Source organism: Bos mutus, chromosome 17 (genome assembly GCF_027580195.1).
Source record: "Bos mutus isolate GX-2022 chromosome 17, NWIPB_WYAK_1.1, whole genome shotgun sequence".
NCBI classification, from domain to species: Eukaryota; Metazoa; Chordata; class Mammalia; order Artiodactyla; family Bovidae; genus Bos; species Bos mutus.
In genome coordinates, this window is record NC_091633.1 from 66151857 (window position 1) to 66178418 (window position 26562).

At 41.0% G+C, this 26562-nt stretch overlaps 1 protein-coding gene across 5 annotated transcripts in view; it reads left to right on the forward strand.

Moving 5' to 3' along the window:
- The window catches only part of FHIP1A (FHF complex subunit HOOK interacting protein 1A), a 329740-nt gene that overhangs the window by 181043 nt on the left and 122135 nt on the right, over positions 1 to 26562 (forward strand). For all 5 annotated transcript variants that reach the window (XM_070386654.1, XM_070386651.1, XM_070386650.1 and 2 more), the window contains one exon: positions 7227 to 7459. In XM_070386654.1, the coding sequence (XP_070242755.1) occupies positions 7355 to 7459 (105 nt within the window). In that variant the 5' untranslated portion in view covers positions 7227 to 7354. The remainder of the gene's footprint in view (positions 1 to 7226; positions 7460 to 26562) is intronic.

Below are 26562 nucleotides of genomic sequence, written 5' to 3' on the forward strand. Positions count from 1 at the left end.
ATATTTAAATATGTTAAATTGAAGGATGGTATGAGCTCAGTTCAGTTCAGTCATTCAATCGTGTCCCACTCTTTGTGACCCCATGGACTGCAGCACACCAGGTTTCCCTGTCCATCACCAACTCTCAGAGCTTGCTCAAACTCATGTCCATCGAGTTAGTGATGCCATCCAACCATCTCATCCTATGTCATCCCCTTCTCCTCTCACCTTCAATCTTTCCCGGCACCAGGGTCTTTTCCAATGAGTCAGTTCTTCGCATCAGGTGGCCAAAGTATCAGAGCTTCAGCTTCAGCATCAGTCCTTCCAATAAATATTCAGAACTGATTTCCTTTAGGATTGACTGGTTGGATCTCCTTGCAGTCCAAGGGACTCTCAAGAGTCTTCTTCAACACCACAGTTCAAAAGCATCAATTCTTCAGCCCTCAGCTTTCTTTAGAGTCCAACTCTAACATCCATACATGACTACTGGAAAAACCATAGCTTTGACTACATGGACCTTTTTTTGCAAAGTAATGTCCCTGCTTTTTAACATGCTGTCTAGGTTGATCATAGCTTTTCTTCCAAGGATCAAGTGTCTTTAAATTCCATGGCTGCAGTCACCATTTGCAGTGATTTTGGAGCCCAGAAAAATAAAGTCTGTCACTGTTTCCACTATTTACCCATCTATTTGCCATGAAGTAATGGGACTGGATGCCATGATCTTAGTTTTCTGAATGTTGAGTTTTAAGCCAACTTTTTCCACTCTCCTCTTTCACTTTCATCAAGGAGGCTCTTTAGTTCTTCGCTTTCTGCCATACAGGTGGTGTCATCTGAGTATCTGAGGTTATTGTAATTTCTCCCGGCAATCTTGATTTCAGCCTAGCATTTTGCATGATATATTATGCATATAAGTTAAATAAGCAGGGTGACAATCAGATCAGATCAGATCAGTCACTCAGTCGTGTCCGACTCTTTGCAACGCCATGAATCGCAGCATGCCAGGCCTCCCTGTCCATCACCAACTCCCAGAGTTCACTCAGACTCATGTCCATTGAGTCAGTGATGTTATCCAGCCATCTCATCCTCTGTCGTCCCCTTCTCTTCCTGCCCTCAATCCCTCCCAGCATCAGAGTCTTTTCCAATGAGTCAACTCTTCGCATGAGGTGGCCAAAGTACTGGAGTTTCAGCTTTAGCATCATTCCTTCCAAAGAAATCCCAGGGCTGATCTCCTTCAGAATGGACTGGTTGGATCTCCTTGCAGTCCAGGGGACTCTCAAGAGTCTTCTCCAACACCACAGTTCAAAAGCATCAATTCTTCGGTGCTGAGCCTTCTTCACAGTCCAACTCTCACATCCGTACATGACCACAGGATAAACCATAGCCTTGACTAGATGAACCTTTGTTGGCAAAGTAATGTCTTTGCTTTTAAATATGCTATCTAGGTTGGTCGTAACTTTCCTTCCAAGGAGTAAGCATCTTTTGATTTCATGGCTGCAGTCACCATCTGCAGTGATTTTGGAGCCCCCAAAAATAAAGTCTGACACTGTTTCCACTGTTTGCCGTTTCCCCGTCTATTTCCCGTGAAGTGATGGGACCGGATATCATGATCTTCGTTTTCTGAATGTTGAGCTTTAAGCCAACTTTTTCACTGTCCACTTTCACTTTCATCAAGAGGCTTTTTAGTTCCTCTTCACTTTCTGCCCTAAGGGTGGTGTCATCTGCATATCTGAGGTTATTGATATTTCTCCCGGCAATCTTGATTCCAGCTTGTGTTTCTTCCAGTCCAGCGTTTCTCATGATGTACTCTGCATAGAAGTTAAATAAACAGGGTGACAATATACAGCCCTGACGTACTCCTTTTCCTATTTGGAACCAGTCTGTTGTTCCATGTCCAGTTCTAACTGTTGCTTCCTGACCTGCATACACATTTCTCAAGAGGCAGATCAGGTGGTCTGGTATTCCCATCTCTTTCAGAATTTTCCACAGTTTGTTGTGATCCACAAAGTCAAAGGCATTGACATAGTCAATAAAACAAAAGTAGATGTTTTTTGGGAACTCTCTTGCTTTCTTGATGACAGTATGAGATAATGTTTTATTAAATACCAAAATATGTACATTGTGAGTTCAGCCTGATAGTGAAAGATATTAAAATATAGTCACTGGTAGTTCAGGGAAAAAATGTGATTTTGACACATTTATAGCTCTTGTAAGTATTGTAGTTTTTGAGAGAGACTGAAATTAGAGGTCTGTTTGGGAGTGACATTGAAGGAATTTTTACATTGGAAAGAAGTATAAGCTATATGACTAGAATCTAGGCTTTTATGATTATGTGGTATATTTTATAATTTTGTGATATGGAAACGTATTTTTCTGCTTTTTTCAAAATCAAATAAAAACACGTACTTTCAAAAAAGGGCAAATAAAGACACAGGTAATTCTTATGTTGGTTATTGTGTCTTCAACAACATTTAATAGAATTTTCCCCTCATTATTGATGGAAAATATTTCTGTATATAATATTAGTGATATATATAAATGTGACTACTCAGTAGTGTCTTCGGAAATAATATAGTCAGTTCCATCTTTGCAGTATAGAACCTGTGTTGATATCTCGGCATACATACACACAGACAGACAGGCAGACATGTATTTTGACAGCTCATTTCTCCACTCCAAGACCAAAAACCTCAACTACCACACCACAATAATACTAGCAACCACTGTGGGAAAAAAAAGAGTCATTTGGGTATTTTTTATTGGTGGTGGTTTGTCTGAGGAACGGAAAAACGTCAGTCCTTTAAGAGCTGAATGATTTCTAGAGCTTTTTCTTGGGCATGAAATTCGAGTTGATGTACCCGTTTGCATTTATGGGGAGAACGGGTGGCGTGTGGGCCGGGGGCAGTGAGCTTGGCTCTGAGCTTGGCTCTGCCCGGTCCCAGCTCCTGACGCCGGCGGCTGAAGAGAGCAGAGGGCCAGTGGGGGTGACATGCAGTGATGGCGCGTGACATGCATGCATGATCTAACACCTGTCGCCTCTCCTGTCTGCCCACAGCCTTTTGCTTACTTTTGTCTTGTCTTCACTTTGGATTTTTAGCTGTTATCTGAGAGTTAAAGAAAAAGCTTGGAATTGGAAAAAGGAAAGGCTGATAATGGGAAAATGCAGAGATAGGTTGAAAACCGTGATGCTTTAGGAAATGTGTCCTTTACCCATCACTCACAAATATGGAACCGTTGCTTTCAGTTCTGCTCTGTCCTGGGGCCACGCCAGCGCTTCGCCATTCTGGCCTGGGAATGAGAGAGTGTGGCAGGAACCAGCTGGCCTCTGGGTGCTGGGGTGGTGTTTTCATTGGCAGGGTCTCTGGACTTGCCTCCCCTTCTCTTTTCTCCCAAGTTCTCTTGATGTTGTGGTTTCTATAATCATGGCATATTGATATTTCCAGGCATCTGCCTCAAGAGTATGATTGGATAAGCATCAACCAAGTGAAATGTGTTTTTGTCAGAGAAGATACAGTTTCCTTAAGGGACTAGGGTCAGGGATTACAAGCGTTACAAAGGAGAATATAGTTTCTAGAAAGAGCACTGGACTGGGAGTCAAGAGACATTTCTGTCTCTGTCAGAGCAAACCTGCAGGACTTGCCTACTGGTCCCGGGGCTGAGACCCTGTGCTCCCAGTGCAGGGCCCCAGATTCAGTCCATGGTCAGGGAGCTAGATCCCGTACGCTGCATCTAGGACTTGGCACAAATAAATAAATACCTAAAAAAAAAAAAAAAGAAGAAGCAGTTGTAATAGTCTGATTAGAGATGAGGGATGTTTGGGCTAAGGTGGTAGCAGTGGAGATGAAGAAATTTTTTTTAAAAAGAACTAACTAGTAAGATTGTGGCCTTGGCTAAGATATTTGTCCTGTCTGTACTATGGCTTCACTATCTGAAAAAAATGGCATGTGAAGTCCCTTTGAGAACTAACATAAAGCATCTTAGAAAGCACGTTTCTATTTTTGGTTTAGAGGCAGTTGGCATGATTTATGTTCCCTTAATGCCTTCGAAGAAGAATCTCAGAATCCTGGAGCTGGAGGACATCTGAGAGACTCTTCTACTTTTTCAGCCTCTGGAATAAACCCAGGCACTCTGATTTTTCCTGTTGTTACCATCTAAATAAGAGACCTCGACATTTTCAAAGAGATACAGTGTTTAGGACAACAAGGAAATTGAATCAGAATTTCTTTTCTCTCTTATCACTTGAAACAAGGTTGCACACTAAGATGTTGTCTAGAAGGGCTAGCCTGCTAATCAGAGTGAAGCGGGAGGATCGTAGGGAGTGTGCGTGCATGCATGTGTGTGTGTGAGTTTGAACACGTACCTGGGTGTGAGTGGACGGCCACTCCTGACTTTTAAACACCAATTGGGCCCATTGAAATATGCCTGTCAGTGGCAGAGAGCCATGGTTGTCATTGGACAGTGTCTCATTGAAAGCACATTTGTTTTATTAAGAATTCACCAATTTACAGAATAAAACATAGTCACGGAAGATAGAATTTGACTGTTCCTTTCAGGTGTATCAGATATACAGTCCTCCTTCCAAGAGGCCTCCCTCTTTCTGCATACCTGTTCCTGACATTCTCCTTAAAAAGCATTTCTTTCCTCAGATGACTAATTCTTACCGGTTTTCTATTCTTATGTACTAAAATTTATTTTAAAGCTCTTTTAATGTTGGCTGGTGCGTCTTCTACACCCACCAGCAGAAACATTGCGTTAACCAAAACATTCATTTGGTTCCATGACAGCTTGTGGAAAAACCTGGATGAACATTTTGATCAACCCAATACTTGTTTTGCATATTCCTTTAACTGTCTTCCAGTGTTTTGCTCTGCTTCCCACAAAGAACTTGACCCATAAGTCTAACCTGAATCATCATCTTAAGTCCACCTCTCACATTTCATTGTTTATAGGAGGAATAGTTGATCAGTTTGATCAGTGTTCTTCTTGTAATACCTTTCATATTACTCGGGTGAAAATAGTGGCTTGGGACTTCACTGGCAGTCCAGTGGCAAATACCCTGAGCTCCCAATGCCAGGGAACTGGGTTCCACCCCTGGTCAGGGGACTAGATCCCGCATGCTGCATTTAGAGTTTGCATATTCCACAACTAAAAATCCCACATGCCGCAACTGAGGCCCAGTGCAGCCACCAAAATAAATACTGAAAAAAGAAAGAAAGAACACAGTCTCTTAAAAAAAAAACCAACTCTGTTGTCACTGCACATCTGGAAGTTTTATCATGGACTTTGTTTTTCAGTGCTCTGATAATTATAGCTCCTTTCCCCAGTACTCTCTCTAGTCTGTACACTAAAAAAACATAATAATAACATTTTGAACTGTTGTTGTTGTTGTTCAGTGCTCTGTCATGTCTGACTCTTTGCGACCCCATGGACTGCAGCACACCAGGCTTTCCTGTCCTTCACTATCTCCTGGAGTTTGTTCAAATTCATGTGCATTGAGTTGGTGATGCTATCGAACCATCTCATCCTCTGCTGCCCCCTTCTCCTTTTCCCTTCAATCTTTCTCAGCATCGGAGGCTTTTCCAGAGAGTCGGCTCTTTGCATCAGGTGGCCAAAGTATTGGCGTTTCAGCTTCAGCATCAATGAATATTCAGGGTTGATTTCCTTTAGGATCGATGGTTTAATCTCCTTGCAGTTCAGAGGACTGTCAAGAGTCTTCTCCAGCACCACAGTTCAAAAGCATCAGTTCTTTGGTGCTCAGCCTTCTTTATGATCCAACTCTCACATCCATATATGACTACTGGAAAAACCATAGCTTTGACTATTCAGACCTTTGTTGGCAAAATGATATGTCTACTTTTTAATACACCGTCTTGGTTTGTCATAGCTTTCCTTCCAAGGAGCGTCTTTTAATTTCATGACTGCAGTGATTTTGGAACCCAAGAAGATAAAATCTGTCACTGCTTCTACTTTGCTCCCTTACACGTGCCATGCAGTGATGGGACCAGATGCCATGATCATAGTTTTTTGAGTGTTGAGTTTCAAGCCAGCTTTTTCACACTCTCCTCTTTCACCCTCATCAAGAGGCTTTTTAGTTCCTCTTCACTTCTACCCTTATAGTGGTCTCATCTGCATATCTGAAGTTATTGATATTTCTCCCAGCAATCTTGATTCCAGCTTGTGCTTCATCCAGCCTGGTATTTCGTATGATGTATTCGGCATATAAGTCAAATAAGCAGGGTAACCGTATATAGCCTTGATGTATACTCCTTTCCCAGTTTTGAACCAGGCAGTTGTTCTGTGTCCAGTTCCAACTGTTACTTCTTGACTCACAGGTTTTTCAGGAGACAGGTAAGGTGGTATGGTACTCCCATCTCTGTACTCAGTCCTTTTTTGGGCTGATGAAACTGAGGAGATAATACTAATATCTTACTGCTTTTGTCAGAGTTATCTCCACACAACTGGATACTATTATCTGTATGTTCTTTGACCTCAGTATCGTTTTTCTCCTCACTGACTCTGTTGGAATCTGACTTTCTTTGTATTTTATCTACATAATTCATTTTTCATTGATAAATAACACTGCTACTTTTCATTGATAAGTGTGCTGTGCTTTACTTACACTAAGTAAGCACTATCTTGTTTTTGATGGATCGTTTCTATCTGATTTGTCAAGGTTACTTGGAATTCTATTTTTATATTTATTTTTCAGGGAAGTTAGAAACCTTAACTTAGTTGGTAGCCACGAAATGACTGAGAATGTTTTAAATTCCATTATGACAGTCACTGATTTTAAAAAATTGTTATTATTGGACCCGGCAGTCTGGGTGCTGTGCTATTACTCCCCTGAGTTATGTCAAGCTATTTATTTTAGTCACTATTAACTAAAGATTTTTCTGTTTCTTGGTGTTTTTAAACACCACCAACATTGATAATCGTACTTTATTGCTTGAAACTAGATTTGAATGGTTTAGAATAATAATCTAGAGGGTTGTGGTTGGTGGTAGTAGAATAAACTCAATAATTTTTTAATTTATTCATGTAGCTTTGGTAGCATCATTTTATATTTTTAGTAGCAAAGTGAGAGAAAAATATAAGAAAGGCTTTGGATTGAGCTTAAATGTCTATTTTGTAGATATTTTGCTCAGTGCTGGACTTTGAGAATGTCTGTGCTTTGATTTTAATTTAATCATATCCTATTTAATATATGAATTTAATGGAATGTGTGTTTTTTTTTGTTATTGTCATTACAGATTTCAGAAGGTGACAATGAAACGTGAAGAAGTTACATTTCTACTGTGATACTTGAAAATTAGTGGCTGCCTACCAAATTTTCATGAAAATTAAATATGACTTAGGAGCATTTGATTTATGAAGGCTTATGATGTCATCCGTTGCGACAGAGAGCAGAATCCAGAGGGCAGTGAGCCTGCAGGGAGTTGACCCAGAAACATGCATGATTGTATTTAAAAACCACTGGGCTCAGGTAATGTGTGAGTTTCACCCTCTCTGCTGGTTAGGTCATCTTAGGGGTTTCTATTGGGCTGATCCATGGGTCCCTACCTGTGTGACAAGTAACTAGGCTTCCAGAAACATAGGGAGGAAACCTTTTTAGGTAGGAAGAAAAGCAAATTTCTCTTCTTGCTTTCCTAGAATAGGTAGCTGGTTAAAACCTTGCTTTTCATGAAAGCAATTACAGGACGTGAATGTTCCCCAGATATTTTTAGAGGAGCAGCAGTTGGCCCTCAAGTGACTTGTCTATCACTTTGCAATATACTTGACCATGAGTACATCCTCTTTCTTCCCCTTCTCCTGCTGATTTTAACTCAGTCCTTAAACTCTAACAATACTGAAAGACATATTTATTAAGTATTTGCCAAGTGCTGTCCTGAATACCACAGATGCCTTGTGTCATTTAATCTTCTCCACAAACTGGTAAGGCAGTTAGTTTTAGCTTCCTCATTTTACAGATGAGGGAATGGAAAATTGTTAGCTTGCCTGAGGTTATATGACTAGTGACTTTCCATCCAAGTACTTAGACCTCGGTCCCATGACTCGAAGAGTATGGGACCTCTGTGCTCTACCATTTTTCAGGCTTGTGGTCCCTCTGTCATTTAAGGAAGGAAGGTAGCTAGAAGTATCTGAATTCATTACAAAGCTGTTTATAAAAGGTTTTTTAAAATTATTATTATTCATTTTGACTTCTCTGTGACTCTTCTTGGATCTACTTATATGAATAATTAAGGGTTGAATGGTCAGGAAATTTACCAGCTTGCCCCTTCCCTCAGCGAGTTTACAAGGGGAAAAATAAATAAAATTGGCATTCTTTACTACTTGTCCACCGTTACACTCCCCAGGTGAGCTGGTAAGTGGCTATTTATGTGACAGTTTTTTAATGACTACCCAATTCCTTCCTGTGGCTGGAAATAGCACATAAGTTAAAGCACCAAGCCTGTAGATTATAGCAGTTACAGGGACACAGTTTAGATCAAAAACAAAATCAATTCTGCTTCTGGGTCATTAACACTTTGTAGCTTCTTGTCACTATTCAGTGCAAAGCTTCTAAAATTCTTTTTCTGCATTTCCCTTTCTCTGACTTTTAACTGTTAAAATCTTAATGGGTTTGCCCTGGATATTAAGGGCACATCTGCTTTAGCAATGGGAAGAAAGTAATCCAGGAGTTTTCCAGATAATTTGCGTAATTACCCTTGGCTTTGCACTTGAGTGCTGACGCACAGCACCTTTTGTTTGGTGGCGCCCGTTTCCTCGCTAAGTTGTGTCCAACTCTTGCAACCCCTTGGACTGTAGCCTGCCAGACTCCTCTATCCATGGGATTCTCCAGGTAAGAATACTGGAGTGGGTTGCCATTTCCTTCTCCAGGGGGTCTTCCTGACCCAGGGATCCAACCCTGGTCTCCTGCATTGCAGGCATATGGTTAACTGACTAAGTTACAAGGGAACTCCCTTTCGTTTAGTGCAGAAAAGTACTGAGTTGAGGGTAAGGGAAAGTTTGTCAGAGGGACTGGAGTCTAGTTATTAAACATTTTCTTTTGTAAAGTGAGTGCACTCTTGGTCCAACTGTTTTTCAGCCATTTTTTTAAACTTTGGCCAAATTTCTTACCGTTAGTCTTGACTTTCTTTTTAAATAAATCTGGAAAATGCCCTCAGTCTCTCTCTATTTCCCAAGGCTCTTGAGGGCCAACTGTTACCTTTATAAATAAAAATACTGGTTAAATCAATTAATGTAGACATCAATGTAATTATAGTCATCGCTTGGTATCTGTGGGGTATTGGTTCCCAGATACCAGCAGATAACAAAATATGGGATGCTCAAGTCCCTTATACAAAATTATTTTTCCGTATCACCTAGGCACATCTACACATCCTCCAAATCATCTCTAGATTACTTATGATAACTAATACAATATAAACACTATGTGAATAATTGTAAATACAATGTAAATACTTGCCAGTATGCAGCAAATTCAAGTTACGCATTTTGGAACTTTCTGAAATTTTTTTCCAAATATGTTCCATCCGTGATTGGTTGAATTTGCAGAGGTGGGACCCACAGATACAGAGGACTGACTGTATTGTTAAATGGAGATTTAGTGAGCCCAAACTTCAGTTACCTCACTATGGGCATCACAGGTGGGACACAGCAAAGTATAAGCCCTGGTCTGGGCGTTTCTTTTAAATTTATTAACTGGTGGATAATTGTTTTACAACATTGTATTGCTTTCGGCCGCACAACAACGTGAATCAGCCATAAGTTTACACATGTCCCCTTCCTCTTGGCCTCCCTGCCACCCCTCACCCCTCCCCACATTTAGATGGTCACGGAGCACTGGGTCGCGCTCCCTGTGTTACATAGGAGCTTCCTGCTAGCTGTCTGTTTCACATATGGTAACGGATATGTTTCAGTGCTACTCTCTCAGTTCTTCCCACCCTTTCCTTCCGCTTTACCGTGTCTACAAGTCTCTTCTCTATGACTGCATCTCTTTTCCTGCCCTGCAAATAGGTTCATCAGTACAATTTTTCTATATTCCATATGTATGCATTAATATATGCTATTTGTTTTTCTCTTTCTGACTTACTTCATTCTCTGCAATAGGCTTTAGGTTCATCCACCTCACTAGAACTGACTCAGATTAGTTCCTTTTTATGGCTGAGTAATACTCCATTGTGTATGTGTGTGTGTGTGTGTGTGTGTGTGTGTGTGTGTGTGTGTGTGTATAGCACTACTTCTTTATCCATTCATCTGTTGATGGACATCTAGGTTGCTTCCATGTCCTGGCTATTGTAAATAGAGGTGTAATGACCATTTGGGGTACCTGTGTCTTTTTGAATTATGGTTTTCTTAGGGTATATGCCCAGTATTGGGATCCTTGGATCATATAGTAGTTTTATTCCTAGTTTTATTTTTTAAAGTAATTTCCATGCTATTCTCCATAGTGATTAATTCACATTCCAGTGCATGTGGGGGTTCCCTTTTCTCCACATCCTCTCCAGCATTTATTGTTTGTAGATTTTTTTGATGCTAGCCATTCAGATTGGTGTGAGGTGATAGCTCATTGTAGTTTTGATTTGCATTTCTCTCATAATTAATGTTGAGCATTTTTTTGTGTGTGTGTTTATGGCTATCTGTATGTCTCCTTTGGATGTCTTTTTAGGTCTTCTGCTCATTTTTTGATTGGGTTCTTTGTTTTTCTGATATTAAGCTGCATGAGTTGCTTGTAGAGATTAATCGTTTGTCAGTTGCTTCGTTTACAATTATTTTCTCCCATTCTGAAGGTTGTCTTTTCATCTTGTTTATGGCTTTCTTTGCTATGCAAAAGCTTCCATGTTTAATTAGGTCCCATTTGTTTATTTTTGTTTTTATTTCCATTACTCTAGGAGGTGAGTCATAGAGAATCTTACTGCAACTTACGTCAACGAGTGTACTGCCCATTTTCCTCTAAGAGTTTTATACTTTCTGATCTTACAGTTAGGTCTTTAATCCATTTTGAGTTTATTTTAGTGAATGGTGTTAGGAAGTGTTCTAATTTTGTTCTTTTACACGTATGTGTCCAATTTTCCCAGTACCACTTATTGAAGAGATTGTCTTTTCTCCATTATATTTTCTTGCCATCTTTGTCAAAGATAAGGTACCCACAGGTGCTTGGGTTAATCTCTGGGCTTTCTGTCTTATTCCATTGATCTGTATTTCTCTTTTGTGCCAGTACCATCCTGTCTTGATGATTGTAGCTTTGTAGTATAATGTGAAGTCAGAAAGGTTGATTCCTCCAGCTCTAGTTTTCTTTCTCAAGATTGCTTTGGCTTTTCAGGATCTTTTGTGTTTCCATAAAAATTGTGATTTTTTTTTTTGTTTTGGTTCTGTGAAAAATGCCATTGGTAACTTGATAGGGGTTGTATTGAACCTGTAGATTGTTTGGGGTAGTTTAATCATTTTCACAATATTGATTCTTTCAATCTAATGAACATGGTATCTTTCTCCATCTGTTTCTGTCATCTTTGATTTCTTTCATGAATGTCTTATAGCTTTCTGTATACAGATCTTTTGTGTCCTTAATTAGGTTTATTCCTAGGTATTTTATTCTTTTTGTTGCAATGGTGAATGGGATTGATTCCTTAATCTCTCTTTCTGATTTCTTGTTGTTAGTGTAGAGGAATACAAAGGTTTTCTGTGTATTGATTTTGTATCCTGTGACTTTACTAAATTCATTGATGGGCTCTAGTAATTTTCTGTTAGTATCTTAAGGATTTTCTATGTCTATTGTTAGTTCATCTGCAAACAGAGTTTTATTTCTTTTCCAATCTGTATTCCTTTTATTTCTTTTTCTTCTCTGATCAACATGGCTAGGACTTCAAAAACTGTGTTGAATAATAGTGGGGAGAATGGGCATCCTTTTCTTGCTTCTGATCTCAGAGAAAATGCTTTCATTTTTTCACCCCAGGTGGCACTGGTGGTAAAGAACCCACCTTCCAATGCAGGAGATGTGAGAGAGAGATGCAGGCTTGATTCCTGGGTTGGGAAGATCCCCTAGAGGAGGGCATGGCAACCCACTTGAGTGTTCTTGCCTGGAGAATACCATGGATAGAGGAGCCTGGTGAGCTACAGTTCACTGGGTTACAAAGAGTCAGACATGACTGAAGCGACTTAGCATGCACATATAGGAAAAATGATTGTTGTGGGTTGTCCTGCATAGCCTTTCTTATGTTGAGGTAGGTTTCTTCTCTACCCATTTTCTGAAGAGGTTTTTTTAAAAATCATAAATTGGTGTTTAATTTTGTCAAAAGTTTTTTCTGCGTCTTTTGGGATTATCATATGATTTTCATGTTTCAATTTCTTGGTATGGTGTGTCACATTGATTTGCATACATTGAGGAATACTTGCATCCCTGGGATAAACCCCATTTGATCATGGTGTATGTGTTGCTGGATTCTGTTCACTAGTATTTTTTTGAGGCTTTTTTGCATTTGTGTTCATCAGTGATACTGGCTGATAATTTTCCTTTTCTGTGATATCTTTGTCTGGTTTTGGTATCAGGGTGCCAGTGACCTCATGGAATGAATTTGGAAGTGTTTCTCCGTCTACAATTTTTTGGAAGAGTTTGGGAAAGACAGGTGTTAGCTCTTTGCTAAACATTTTGATAGAATTCACCTGTGAAGCCATTTGACCCTGGGGTTTGTTTTTTTTTTTAGGTGGGGGGAGATTTTTGATCACAGTTTTGAATTCAGTGCTTGTGACTGGTTTGTTCATAGTTTCTATTTTCCTTTTTCAACCTTGGAAGATTGTACTTTTCTAAGAATTTGTCCGTTTCTTCCAGGTTGTTCATTTTATTGGCATATAGTTGCTTGCAGTAGTCTCTTATGACCCTTTGTATTTCTGCACTGTCTGTTGTAACCTTTCTTTTTTCATTTATAATTTTGTTGATTTGAGTCCCCTTATTTTTTTACTTGATGAGTTTGGCTAATGGTTTGTCAATTTTTTTTTCTTCTCAAAGAACCAGTTTGTAATTTTATTGATTTTTTATATTGTTCCTTTCATTTCTTTTTCATTTATTTCTGCTCTGACATTTATAATTTCTTTCCTTCTTTCCTAACTTTGGGGTTTTTTTGGTTGTTCTTCTTTTTCTAGTTGCTTTAGGTATAATGTTAGATTGTCTATTTGATGTTTTTCTTGTTTCTTGAGGTAGGACTGTATTGCTATAGACTTCCCTCTTAGAACTGCTTTTGCTGCATTCTATAGGTTTTGGGTCATTGTGTTTTCATTGTCATTTGTTCCCAGGTATTTTTTTATTTCCTCTTTGATTTCTTCAGTGACCTCTTGGTTATTCAGAAGCATATTGTTTAACCTCCATATGTTTGTGTTTTTTACAGATTTTTCCCTGTAATTGATATCTAATCTCATAGTGTTGTGGCCAGAAAAGATGCTTGATATGATTTCAGTTTTCTTAAATTTACCAAGTCTTGATTTGTGACCCAAGTTGTGATCTATCCTGGAGAATGTTCTGTATGCACTTGAGAACAAAGTGTATTCTGCTGTATTTGGTGGAATGTGCTAAAGATATGTTAGGTCCATCTATCCTAATATGTCATTTTAGACTTGTGTTTCCTTATTAATTTTCTGCCCATTAGTGTAAGCAGGGTATTAAAATGCCCTACTATTGTTGTGTAAAATCCCCTACTATTTTTGATTCCCGCTTTTATGTCTGTTAGTGTTTGTCGTATGTATCGAGGTGCTTCTATGTTGGATGCATAAATATTTGCAGTTATGTCTTCTTGGATTGATTCTTTGATTGATAGGTAGTGTCTTTTTTTGTCTCTTGTAGTATTCTTTATTTTAAAGTCTGTTTTGTCTGGTATGAGGATTGATACTCTGGCTTTCTTTTGATTTCCAATTGCTTGGAATATCTTTTTCCATCCCCTCACTCTTCGTCTGTGTGCGTCTCTCCGTCTGAAGTAGGTCTCTTGTAGACAGCATATATATGAGTCTTGTTTTTGTATCCATTCAACCGTTCTGTGTCATTTGGTTGGAGCATTTAATCTATTTAAATTTAAATTTAAATTATTGATATATATGTTCCTGTTGACATTTTCTTAATGTTTGGGGTTTGTTTTTGGAAGTCTTCCTTTTCTTGTGTTTCCTGCCTAGCGAAGTCCCTTTAGCATTTGTTGTAAAGCTGGTTTAGCGGTGCTGAATTCTCTTAACTTAGCTTTTCTGTAAAGTGTTTGATTTCTTCATCGATTTTGAATGAGATCCTTGCTGGACAGAATAATTTTGGTTGAGTTTTTCCCTTTCATTACTTCACATATATCCTGTCACTCCCTACTGGCCTGCAGACTTTCTTCTGAAACATCAACTGTTAATTTTATGGGGTTTCCCTTGTATGTTACTTGTTGCTTTTCCCTTGCTGCTTTTAATATTTTTTCTTTGTGTTTAATTTTGTTAGTTTGATTTATATGTGTCTTAGCATGTTTCTCCTTGGGTTTATTCTGTATGGGATTCTCTGTTCTTCTTGGGCTTGATTATTTCCTTTTCCATGATAGGAAGTTTTTGACTATAATTTCATTAAAATTTTTCTCAGACCCTCTACTTTTCTCTTTTTCTTCTGGAACTCCTGTAATTCAAATGTTGCCACAGTTAATATTACCCCAGAGATCTTTGCGATTATCCTCAAGTTTTTTTCATTCTTTTTTCTTTATTCTGCTCTTCAGCAGTTATTTCCACTATTCTCTCTTCCAGCTCACTTATCGATTCTTCAGCCTCAATTATTCTGCTATTGATTTCTTCTAGAATATTTGCAAATTCAGTAATTGTGTTGTTTGTCACTGTTTGTTTATTCTCTGTTTCTTTTAGATCCTTTATAAATGTATTATATGATTCTTACATTTTCTGCCTTGTGTTACTGAGATTTTGTATCTTTACTATCATTACTCTGAATTCTTTTTCAGGTAGTTTGCCTATTTTCTCTTTGTATATTTTGTCTTGTGAGTTTTTGTTCTTCATCTGCGTAGTATTTCTCTGTCTTTTCATTTTGTCTGACTGTTTTGGGTTTCCTTTCCCCAGGCTGTGGGGTCATAGTTCCTCTTGCTTTTGGTCTCTGCCCCTGGTGGATGAGGTTGGTCCAGTGGCTTGTGTCGGCTTCATGTTGGAAGGGACTTGTGCTCGTGTTCTAGTGGGAGGGGGTGAGTTTTTCCCTCAGATGGACAAGGTTGTTTGAGGTGGTGTGTTTTGGGATGTCTGTGGGCAGCCTCTCTGCTTATGTTTATGTTCTTGTCTTGCTTGTTGTTCGGGTGAGGCATCCAGCGCTGGGTGCTGCAGGCAGTTGGGTGGTGCTGGGTCTTGGGTTCAGGTGGAGGCCTTCTTGGGAGTGCTCACTGATTAATACTCCCTGGGGTCAGGAGTTCTTGGGTGGTCTAGTGTCCTGGACTCAGACATCCCCTCCAGAGACTCAGACCCGACTTCTGGAACCAAGATCCCACAAACTGATTTGGCAATAAAGGGTATTAAAATAAACAAGCAAACAAACAAACAAACCAAAAAAACCCTGAGAAGACCCCCCCCAAAAAAAAAACAAATCAAAAAGAAACCCCCCAAACCAACTAAACACCAAAAACCCTTCCCCAAGAAACAGAAAAATGAAGCTGAAACAAATGATAAAAGCAAATTGAGACAAATAGAAACAAAAACAAATGAACATGCACAGACACACACACAAAGGAAAGCAAAACAGTCTAAAGAAAACAGAGTACAAGAGGGTGATCAGGTGAGTCAAGGAAACCAAAAATGATATCAACCAATTGAAAATAAAATTAACAACAACAAAACAAAACTAACTAAAACAGAAAACAGAAAACGAGACCAAAGGAGAGTGCCAACTGAGGAACAAAGCAAAGATAGCAAACAGACAAACACGGTGGAAAAAAGGAAAAAAAATAGGAAAGCAAAGTTAAATAGAAATATGTAAAAGAAGGTCTACATATATTAAGTGTGCTTCCCTGGTGGCTCAGACGGTAAAGCGTCTGCCTGTGATGCGGGAGACTTGGGTTTAATCCCTGGGTTGGGAAATGGAAATGGCAACCCACTCCAGTACTCTTGCCTGGAAAATTCCATGGACTGAGGAGCCTGGTAGGCTACAGTCCATGGGGTCACAAAGAGTCGGACACGACTGAGTGACTTCACTCACTTCACTCACAATCAGAAAGGGCTTCCCGGGTGGCTCAGTGGTAGAGAATCCATCTGCCAAGCAGGAGATGGAGGTTCAATCTCTGGGTCAGGAAGATCCCCTGGAGAAGGAAATGGCAACCCACTCCAGTATTCTTGCCTGGGAAATCCCATGGACAGAGGAGCCTGGCGGGCTACAGTCCATGGGGTCACAAAGAGTTGGACACAACTTAGCAATTGAACAACAAGCAACCATAAGAAAAGAACCCCCCCAAAACCCCACACAAATCCATAGAAAGCCAAAGTAGAAATACACAAAAGAAATTTAAAAAGTGTTATTAAAAAGTTTCCAACAGCCTAGATAGAGATTATAATAATAAAAAGAACAAATGCAGAGGAAAAGAAAGTGAAGAACATCTAGAATCAACTGCAGAATGAATCAAAGTAAGAATAATGTTCTCTTGGATCTCAGCTGTCAGTGTTCTTTCCTCTGCTGCGAGTCGCAGTCCACGTCTGCCTCGCTAGGAAGCCTTAGTACTGGAGAGGGCTAATCTCTGGACCTTCTGTGGGGTCAGCTCAGACTCCAGTCCGACCCTACTCTGGCCCTGCTCCTGCATGTGCTTGCCTCCATTGTCCACAGCTGCCAGAGCTAGAGCGTTTTCTTTAGTGGGAACAGTCATTGTCCTTTTATATATTCCATCGACACAGAGTCTACCTAGTCGATCATGTGGATTTAATCTGTAACTTGTACAGCTAGTGGGAAGATTTTGATCCTCTTCCTTAGGCAGTCCACCCCTGGAGCTCCATCATGGTTTTATCCCTTCCTCAATGTGGGTCATCCACAGGAGTCTGCTCCTGAGGCTGCCCTAGGGGACTTCGGTCTGCCTGGTGTGTGTCAGCCATAGAGGTGGGGTGGCGGCCTGGATCGTGTGGACCCTGGCCGTGTCAGGTGTGCAGGGAAGCCATTGGCCACAGATGCAGGAGATATGGTTCTATTCTAGTTCCTGGCAGCTGCTGCTCAAAGGACCTCTCTGGCTGGTCCTTCTATGTGGCTCAGCCCAGCAGGCACTCAAAGGGCAGCCCTGGCTGGGGTCCTTCTCTGTTGCTGAGCCCAGCAGGCACTCAAAGGGCAGCCTTGGCTGGGGTCCTTCTCTGTTGCTGAGCCCAGCAGGCACTCAAAGGACTACGCTCTCTGGAGTCTTTCTCCATTGGTCAGCTGCGTGCTGACCACTGTCAGGCCTGTGTGGAGAGAGAGGCGTCAGTGATGGCTCCTCCCCCTGTGTGTGACTCAGCAGTAGCGCTTTATCTTCATGGCTGCCCGGCGTTCCTCCAAAGGCACTCCCCGCCGTGGATTTCTTTTCTCCCATCCCTTCCGGCTGTCTCCCCGCAGTCAACAGCAGCCCTCGCCCCCGGATTGCCCTCCAATCCCCACTCTCCAGCTCACACCCGCTGCTCCTTCCGGTGGATTCCCATCCCTGTCCAGGGTATGTAGGGCCGTGGCGTGGATCAGCTGTGTGATTCTCACTCCACTGATACTAACACAGATTGGCTGCCTTACTCTCTGATAGCTTCAAATGCTTCCCTTCTGTTCCAACGGAATGTCCTGGATTCAGGGATCTCCCCCCTGCTTCAGCTCCCCCATCCCTGGCTGCAGATTGGTCCTGCTCTCTCTCATCCTCTTCCTTCCTTCGTTTGTCCTACCGAGTTTGCATGGATCGGTATATTCCTTTAGGGTGGTCAGGGACTTCTGCTCAGTGAGAAATTCATTCCCAATGCATCCATGGGGAGAGATGTACTCTACCATCTTGTCGACCTACTCCCGCACTGTATTGTCGACCACCAGTCTGGGCTTTTAAAGAACAGTTAAGCTAATTTGGATGACAACATGAGATACATTATTATAAAATGAAAAATATTGATCATAGGAAGTAAGGAAGGGACTATTATGGATGGAAATGGCCTGTGGAATCCAGGAAGTGAGATTTTGTTAGCTTGACTGTGGGAAAAGGAGGTTTTGATGACAGAAAGGATAAGGATATATATATTTTTTCCTTTCTGAAGGGAGGGGTATTAGGAGCAAATGATCAGCTTTGGCTTTTTTCAGTGGTTTAAAAAAAATGGTGAGGAAATCAAGGCAAGGCAGAGCTGTGGTGCTAAGTTTGAGATAAGGAATGAGACCTTCAGTTGATAAAAATAAATGCTGTCTATTTATTGTTTTTGGAGTTTCATGCTAACGCTTTGCTGTGAGTTGTTCAGGCTGGAGACTAATTCAGATGAAGAGCAGTTGCAGAGGACTGGGAAATGAGCTACAATCTGACATAACCTCCTGTGACTAGTGTGATGTAGCCCCCAGGTTCCCCTGAGGCAACCCAAGGAAACCTGTAAGGCTGGGAGGAAATGTGATAGAGATAGAATGGTGTGACTGCATTCTGTTTACTGGAGTGTTCCATTAGCCAGCAAGTACCATGCTTCTTCAGATGTTCGATTAGGGAAGATGAGGGCAACAAAAGTCAGTGGTGTCCAAAGTTCTGTTTGTTAGGATACTTGAGTACAAATTCAGCATAACTGACATATATTTGACAGATTCTGTTCTCCTGTTTACTAGGAGCTTCTACCTCAGGGGTATCCACTTACCCACCAACACTTTCCAATCTGTCAGGGACCGCTAGTTACACAACCACCCATTATCCAAGGCTGTCCGTGATCACAGGGGTCACCAAAGGAGGGACCTTGAGTGCCACTGGTGCACTTGAGTTTCCTAACTGGTTCCAGGCTCCAGTGACCTCAGGGCATCCTCAGGATAGTTCTAGAGTGGACATCCCAGAGTAGTGGACACTGGAGAATCCAGGCTGCAGGAAGTAGCCTCTGGCCTGTACATCCTGTCATCTTCTGACATGTCGTTTTCTGCCATGGTAGCAATGAATCTAAGACCCAGGTCTGTCCAGCGCATTCCTGTAATTGGACACTTCAGTGGCTTCTGGCCACCTACATGCCAGGCTGGGAGATAGGGTTCTTTATGCCATGGCCTCTTTCACTCCTCATCTCTCATTTAATCTCCAAAAATGCAAAATCACTTGGAGTTCCTAGCCATCCCTTCTCCTGGCATCACACCTTCCCATGCCTCTCTGCCCCAGGCAGTTCCTCTTCTTTCTGCCTGGAATATACCTCCCCCTGGTTGGTGCCTTCCACAAGCCCCATTTAGAACATCATTTCCCCCAGGAAACCTTCTCTCCCCGCTTTTGTGTTCCCACTCTGTGCTCTGACAGCATCTTGAGTGTCCTTTCACAGTGAAACCCACCACCTTTTATGAAAAGTACAGGTGTAATATCTTCTTCCCAGTCTCATTACAAGCTCCTCATGATCGGAAACCATTTATTTGTAGTTCACATAATCTCCAGTGCCAAGAATATTGTAGGCATATGTAGATGTTTAATAAATTATTGAACTGAAAGACAGGAAATATGAAATATAACTTTAGAAGAGTTAAGAGACTTGAAAAACAGACACCTGTATAAAACATTTGCTATAATTTGCTACTGGTAAGATCTTTAGACTTGAAAGAGAAAGAGTCAGAATATGTTTAGTTTATAGTCATCTAGAAGAACAGGTTATAGTCTAGCAGATTATTGTTTTTATCTCTTGCCTTTGCTTCTTCTGAATGGAAGAGAGAGCAGGACATAAGAAGCATTGGTCCATCAGATAATGAACTGTCCAACTGTATTGCCATATGAACTAACACCCTCCCCTCTCAGTTATTCCTAATGGCACATTTTTATTTGTAAAGCTTTATAGCCTTTGCTCTATTCTTTCTCTATCCTTTCCTTTCATGTGTTGAATCATTATTAGTCATATACTAAATGATGTCTGCTCTTAAAACCAAGAGACCAGAGGTTAAACAAACTCAATTAGAAATGAGAAATGCATGTTTCTGTGTGCTTCTTAATAGTGCAGAGCTTCTCCTTACTGCTCTCAGCCTCCAGAATATAAGCTGTTATATAATTTTTTAAGCTAAGAGCATATCAGAGCTCAGATCATGTAGTGGTGATAAAGAACTGCTGGTGGATTTAGTAGCCATTTTCTTCTTGGAGGGGCTGGGGCTGAGAAAAAAACTGAATCTGGCTTGATTAAGTGAAATGTCTTCCTATAATAATGAAGAATAGATAATATGTTCTAAATAGGGTGACCTGTGCAGAGCCCCAAGTGGCCTGTCTCCATTGAAGAAGCAGAGAGATCACAGTGAAGATGGCTTTGAGATCAGCATTCCCTGATTTCACCGCCAGGGAATTTCAGTCTGTTCCCTGTGAAATTCATTCTCTTGCTCTGTTCATTCTCACTCTTCTGTTCTGTGCCTGGTCACAGACTAAATAACAGAGGGAAATTACGTGAAGTCTTTAAGAGATGAAAGACCAGAAAATGTTAGAGAACTCTGTGATCAGTCTTCTCAATATCTTTCTTAGTAAAGCGATGTTTGTTAATATTTAAAAATTATATGTCTCTCTCCTCAGCTTTTCAAGTAGCTCTAGACTTGACAGTAGAAGGTAAAGCAGAACAAAAGCTGCGATCCTCAGAGGGCCAAGGCATTGAATTGAGCCTCTTAGACTAGCGTTGTTGAGTATGTTGAAATCTCAGAAGCTCGCCTACTGTATGCTTGGTGATAAGTCTGTTTTTGCTGTGCTTGGAATTACAGGGGTCTCTGGAGTATTATTACACAGATCATTACTCTTAACTCTCTAATACTGAAACTTTAGAAAAAAAAATTATGTATACCTAACTTAAGGGTTAGTTTACATATTATCTTATTGGTTGATGCTCCTACTGTGTTTCTGTATTATAGTGATTACTATACTACTCTGGCGGAGAAGGCAATGGTACCCCACTCCAGTGCTCTTGCCTGGAAAATCCCATGGACGGGGGAGCCTGGTAGGCTGCCGTCTATGGGGTCGCACAGAGTCGGACACGACTGAAGCGACTGCACTTTCACTTTTCACTTTCATGCATTGGAGAAGGCAATGGCAACCCACTCCAGTGTTCTTGCCTGGAGAATCCCAGGAACGGGGGAGCCTGGTGGGCTGCCGTCTATGGGGTTGCACAGAGTCGGACACGACTGAAGCGACTTAGCAGCAGCAGCAGCATACTACTCTGGTCCCAAGGAGGTGTGGCATGTAGATATAGTTTCTGCTTTATCCTGTTTAATTCTAGATTTAGACACATCTCTATAGTTCGGAATTGAAGCCGACATTAACCAGGTTCTGCAAGTACACATTTATTATTAGGCTATTACCTTAATATAAGAAGAAATGATTGTGTAAAGATCTCCCATGAGAATAGGTGTGTACGAAATACCCTAAATTGCAGGACACAGCTGCTAAGCAATAAACAAGGACTGAATGGAAATTTGCTTCTGTTGTAGTTAATTTGGTACATTAAATGGAATTTGGCTTTAAGATCACTAAATCCTGGCCTCCTCCTATGTGATGGAAAATGTTGCTTGGTAACTTGTTTTTTTTTCTTCCACAATGCCACTTTAAATTAGCATTCCAAAGGGTTTGGAAGTATGGATTGTATTCATGTGACTTTCTTGAAATAACGAGGCTCTAACCAAAGTAGCATAAATAGTCATCTATTGTTACCTGAGTGTATATAAGACAAAGAATAATGGTAAGGTGGAGTCAAAGCTAATCTTCTGTCAGAGAAACGTTCATTTTTATCATGAAGAGTTTGTTGCCATGTGGTGGGATTGTGTGATTTATGTATATCTTTCATTCTGAAAGCATTTGAGCTTCCTATTTAGAATTTGTGCATGTTTGAAATTCAGACCCATTTTCGCTGAGTCATAGGAGCCATCATTAAAGCTAAGGATAGGAGTAGCTGATATTCCTTAATGGAAGAAATATGCTATTTGTTCATCTTTTTGAGCTCTAATAATCCTCATAGTTACAGGTCAAATAACTTTGAAGTTAGGTTAAAAATTTAGCCGTGTTGGTCAGATGATAATCTGTATACCATTGCTCACACTGATTTTTTGTGTATTTGTTTCTTTTTAGAATCGTGATACATGATTTGGGCTTTTGATCCTTTTTATTTATATCCTTATGTATATAAATTTACATATATATTTTTATTATATTTACATTAGACATGTAATATATATAACTTATATATATTAAATTTATATGTGTAAATTTACAGATATGTAAATTTAATATATGTGAATTTGCACATAAATGTAAAATTTATGCAAATATACAAATGACTCCATATTTATATGTATGCATGTGTGTATATATAGTGTATATACAAAATCTTGTATGTGTTACAGTTGGTAGATCAACACATGCCTGGCTGTAATTGGAAAACCATTTACAGTGCTGTATTTCATCTTAAGAAAAGAAAGAAAGTGAAGTCGCTCAGTCGTGTCCGACTCTTTGCAACCCCATAGACTGTAGCCTACCAGGCTCCTCTGTCCATGGGATTCTCTAGGCAAGAATACTGGAGTGGGTTGCTATTTCCTTCTCCAGGGATCTTCCTGACCCAGGGATCGAACCCGGGTCTCCAGCATTGTAGGCAGACACTTTACCGTCTGAGCCACCAAGGAAGCCTTTGATCTTAGCTGACTTATATAGTGAGCATGGGCTTTATCAGGGGTTGATTAGGTTTGTTCAGTGGTATTTGGCCTAACAAACGTGAAAGTGAAGTGAAAGTTGCTCAGTCGTGTCCAACTCTTTGCACCCCCATGGACTATACAGTCCATGGAATTCTCCAGGCCAGAATACTCGAGTGGGTAGCCATTCCCTTCTCCAGGGGATCTTCCCAACCCAGGGATCGAACCTAGGTCTCTCACATTGCAGGCAGATTCTTTACCAGCTGAGTCACAAGGGAAGCTGCCTAACAAAGTGAACTTGTTTAGTAAAGGAAATATTTGTAAAGTATATTTTCCTACTTGGATCTCTTCGCCCCATAATTGTGTTTTCTTCCTGTGAACTGAATCCTGGAGTCTAAGCACGTATGGCTGAGAAAGAGCCAGGGCTGGGGAGTTGGAGGCAAGGTTGAGAGTGTAAGAGGGTAGTCAGGGGAGTGGGTCAGGCCTCTGTGAGCAGCAGGGATCCGCAGTAGGTGAGTGAAACTGGGCAGCAGGCAGAAATCGGGGGCCCGGGAATGTTGGAGTTTGGTGGGAGTGATGTGAGAGAGGGCACATGAGGGAAAGATTAAAAAGTCAAGGTCACATCGGGAATCAGCTGACAGAACCCGAAAGGGCTCAGAGCCTACCTGGCCGGCTGCTGTGGGCCATCGGAATAGAAGCTCCTGCCTGTTTCTGTGCCAGTTGTGCTCTGGCCGGGAAGCTTCCTGGGCATTCCCTGTCAGGGTGGGAACCAGGCGGGGGCGTGGCCCGCAGAACCCACTTGCAAAAGCAGGTCAAGGGTGTGTCTGCCTGAAAGGGAAAGGGAGGTGGCCCGGGAGCGTCCTGACACCTCCAAGAGGGAGGCTAAGGAGTGGCAACACAGGCGGAGCCAGCACTTTGCTGAGCTTGTGTTTCCGTGACTCACGGCCCTGGTTGTAACACACCAGTCTTTCGGGCAGTAAAGCCGCCAGGCCAGACTGGGGAATGAGTCAAGGGCCCTGTCCAGAGGACCAGCAAACCTTTTCCTTCTTGGTGGGGTATCACAGCTCTGTTCTCATGTTCCTCTGCCCATGAACCCAGAAGGTGGTGTAGAAGAGCTTCTGTAAAGGGGATACAGAGAGAGCTTTCAGTGTAGAAGCTGCTGTGTAGTTTACATTCTGTATAAAAATTTCAGTTCTCTTTTGTGGGTTTTTTGTGGCCCCCTCCCCACCAAAAGTAGGTCTGTTTGCAGAGGAGTGTCTTGGAATAAATAATATAAATGAAGATTAACCCATGAGAAAAGTGTGGCTTGTGATTGTGTAAATAGTTTTGCTTTATATTTACATATATACATTTAGATATTTTATAAATATTTAAAGGTATGCATATAGAATAAACACATATGCCTATATGAAAATTTATACTGGGTAGGAGTTTCTGTTAATTACTGTTTTAACTCAGCGTTTGGTCCTTTTTTTAGACATAAGAACAAAATTACTTTGTTTTTATTTTTACTTATGAAATTAGATCAATTTATAGGAAAGAAGAACTAATTAACCTTACAATCTCATTATATCTTCAAACTCATTTCTAACTATGGGTCTATTTGTCAATATATTTAGTTTTTAACGAATTATTTTTCTTTATATATTAGATGTAATGATATGATTCACTTCGTATTTATTTTTAATAGCATTAGTATATGGTGATGTAACATTGTGATTATAACTCTCTAGTTCTTGACCATTTGGGTCAATAATATTTTTATTTTTCATTATTGAAAATATAGCCTGGGTAAACATTTTAAAACAAATTATCTTTGTGTTGTTTCCTTGAGGCATTTTCCCCAAAGTGAGATTAACAAGCCAAAGGGCAGGAACAACTTGATAGCTTCTGTTACATGTTGCCAGATTGTTTTCTAGAAAGATGGAGCTCATTTGCAGGGACACTATCAATGTATAATGCACAGTGCCAGTTTCAGATAGCTTAGACAGTCTAAGCACACATGAGAAGTATAATTACATTTCTACCCTGAGGCCTTGCTGTATAGATAGCTCTCATAAGTAAACTCAATATGTGAACTTTGAAATTATCGAATTAATATAAGTATAGAGCTAATTTGCTCTTTAGAGTGTGGAGCCCTGGAGGGGGCTTTGGGGCTGGAGAGCATGCTGTGTCGAGGTGGTGCCCCCTTTTGGACAAGTGTGATACTGCGATCCCACACTGTGAGACTGTCAAGGCCAGAACCAAAGGGGGACAACAGACCCCAGTGTTACTCACAGTGAGGTCCTCAGGCTTGTGAGGAGGCCTGCAGGGCTTCGTGGAGGCTGGGGGAGGGGGGCATTCTGCAGTCCATGCAGCCAAGAAGAGGGCGTGGCCATTGGGAAGGCCTAGGCCATGAGTCCCTGAACTGCGCATGTCCCACAGCCTTCCTCATTGAAACTGTCAACTTAGGGGTGTTGGGGGCATTGTTTTGGCGTCACTCTGGCAGTATTTTTAATTTTATAATGGAAGCCGATGGAGATTACAGATTCTGAAGAAATTTGTTCATCTGTGGGGAGCGAGCTCCGCCTGTGGCAAAGGTCATGAGGAAGGAGGCTTGGCATACGCAAAGGCTGGATCAAGCCTCAGGAGTCTCCCTGGAAATTCTCGAGCATCTACCCCCAAAACCAGAGTCTGCCTACTTTCTGCTTTGTGCTTTCACCTACACCTCTGACTTTACGGGGGGCTGTCCCCCACTACCTCTCTGAAAAAAGAGTTAGCTTACAGCTCCAGTTAATAATTCCTGGGTGCGACAGTGTTTAACCTACAAACTCCTTTGGAAATCCTCTAGCCTGCCTGAATAGGTTTTTCCGCCCACATGTGATTGTTCAGAGCCTCCCAACTGAGAGGCAGATGTTCTAAACTGTCTAAACACAGATTCCTTTGAGTAGTTAAAAGATCGATTAGAAATTGTATTGGTGAAGGGTTTTTCACTTACTGGGCCAGTGTTTGCTGCTAAGTCTCCATACTCCTTACCTACTGTGTCCTTGGCAGTGTATTGATTGATATAATGGGTGTATAGAAATGTAAGTAGTAGCTCAATGTTTGTAACCTTGGACCCTTGAGTTAATTCTTTTCTTGATTGAGCCCACCTCACCTTTGCCCTATAGGAATGCAGCTTTGTCCAATGCTTTTTTGGAGGCTGGTGCCTGACTTTGGAATAAATCACCTTTAGAGAAAGATAAGTTTCTTAAAATGTTAACAGGCCTCCTGGCCAGAAGATGATGTAATTCACCTGAACTTTTGCATATGATAAAGTTTGAAAGCCTGGCTTCGATTAGGACCAGGAACTGCTGTCCTTGCATGACTACCACCCCTTCCCCCATTATCCTCTATGCACAACTTAAGGTATAAAAACTACTTTGGAAAATAAACTGCGGGCCTTGTTCACGAAACTTGGTCTCCCCATGTCGTTCTTTCTCTTACCTTCTGGCTGAATTGTTCAGCCTCTTTTCTTCATTGAATTTTCCTACTGAGCTATCCTCATCCTATTACTCTTTATATCTTTGATAAAATATTTAAATAAATAGGTCGCCGACGCCGTCCCCGCTTCGAATACCCTGGATCAGCCGGGGCTGGTCCCCGGCATTCATCCATAAGGATAACTAGCCTAGTCTATAAATGTTCTTTTACTCTGCTTCAGAAAGGGGAAAATCTTAGACTTTTCCCTGAGAAATAAATTTCCCTCCTTGCTCACGCCTGCTGACATAGCCTTGTGCTTTTGCCAGTTTCTGCAGTGACTTGCAGAAATTCTATAACCTAAATACCAGAACACGTAA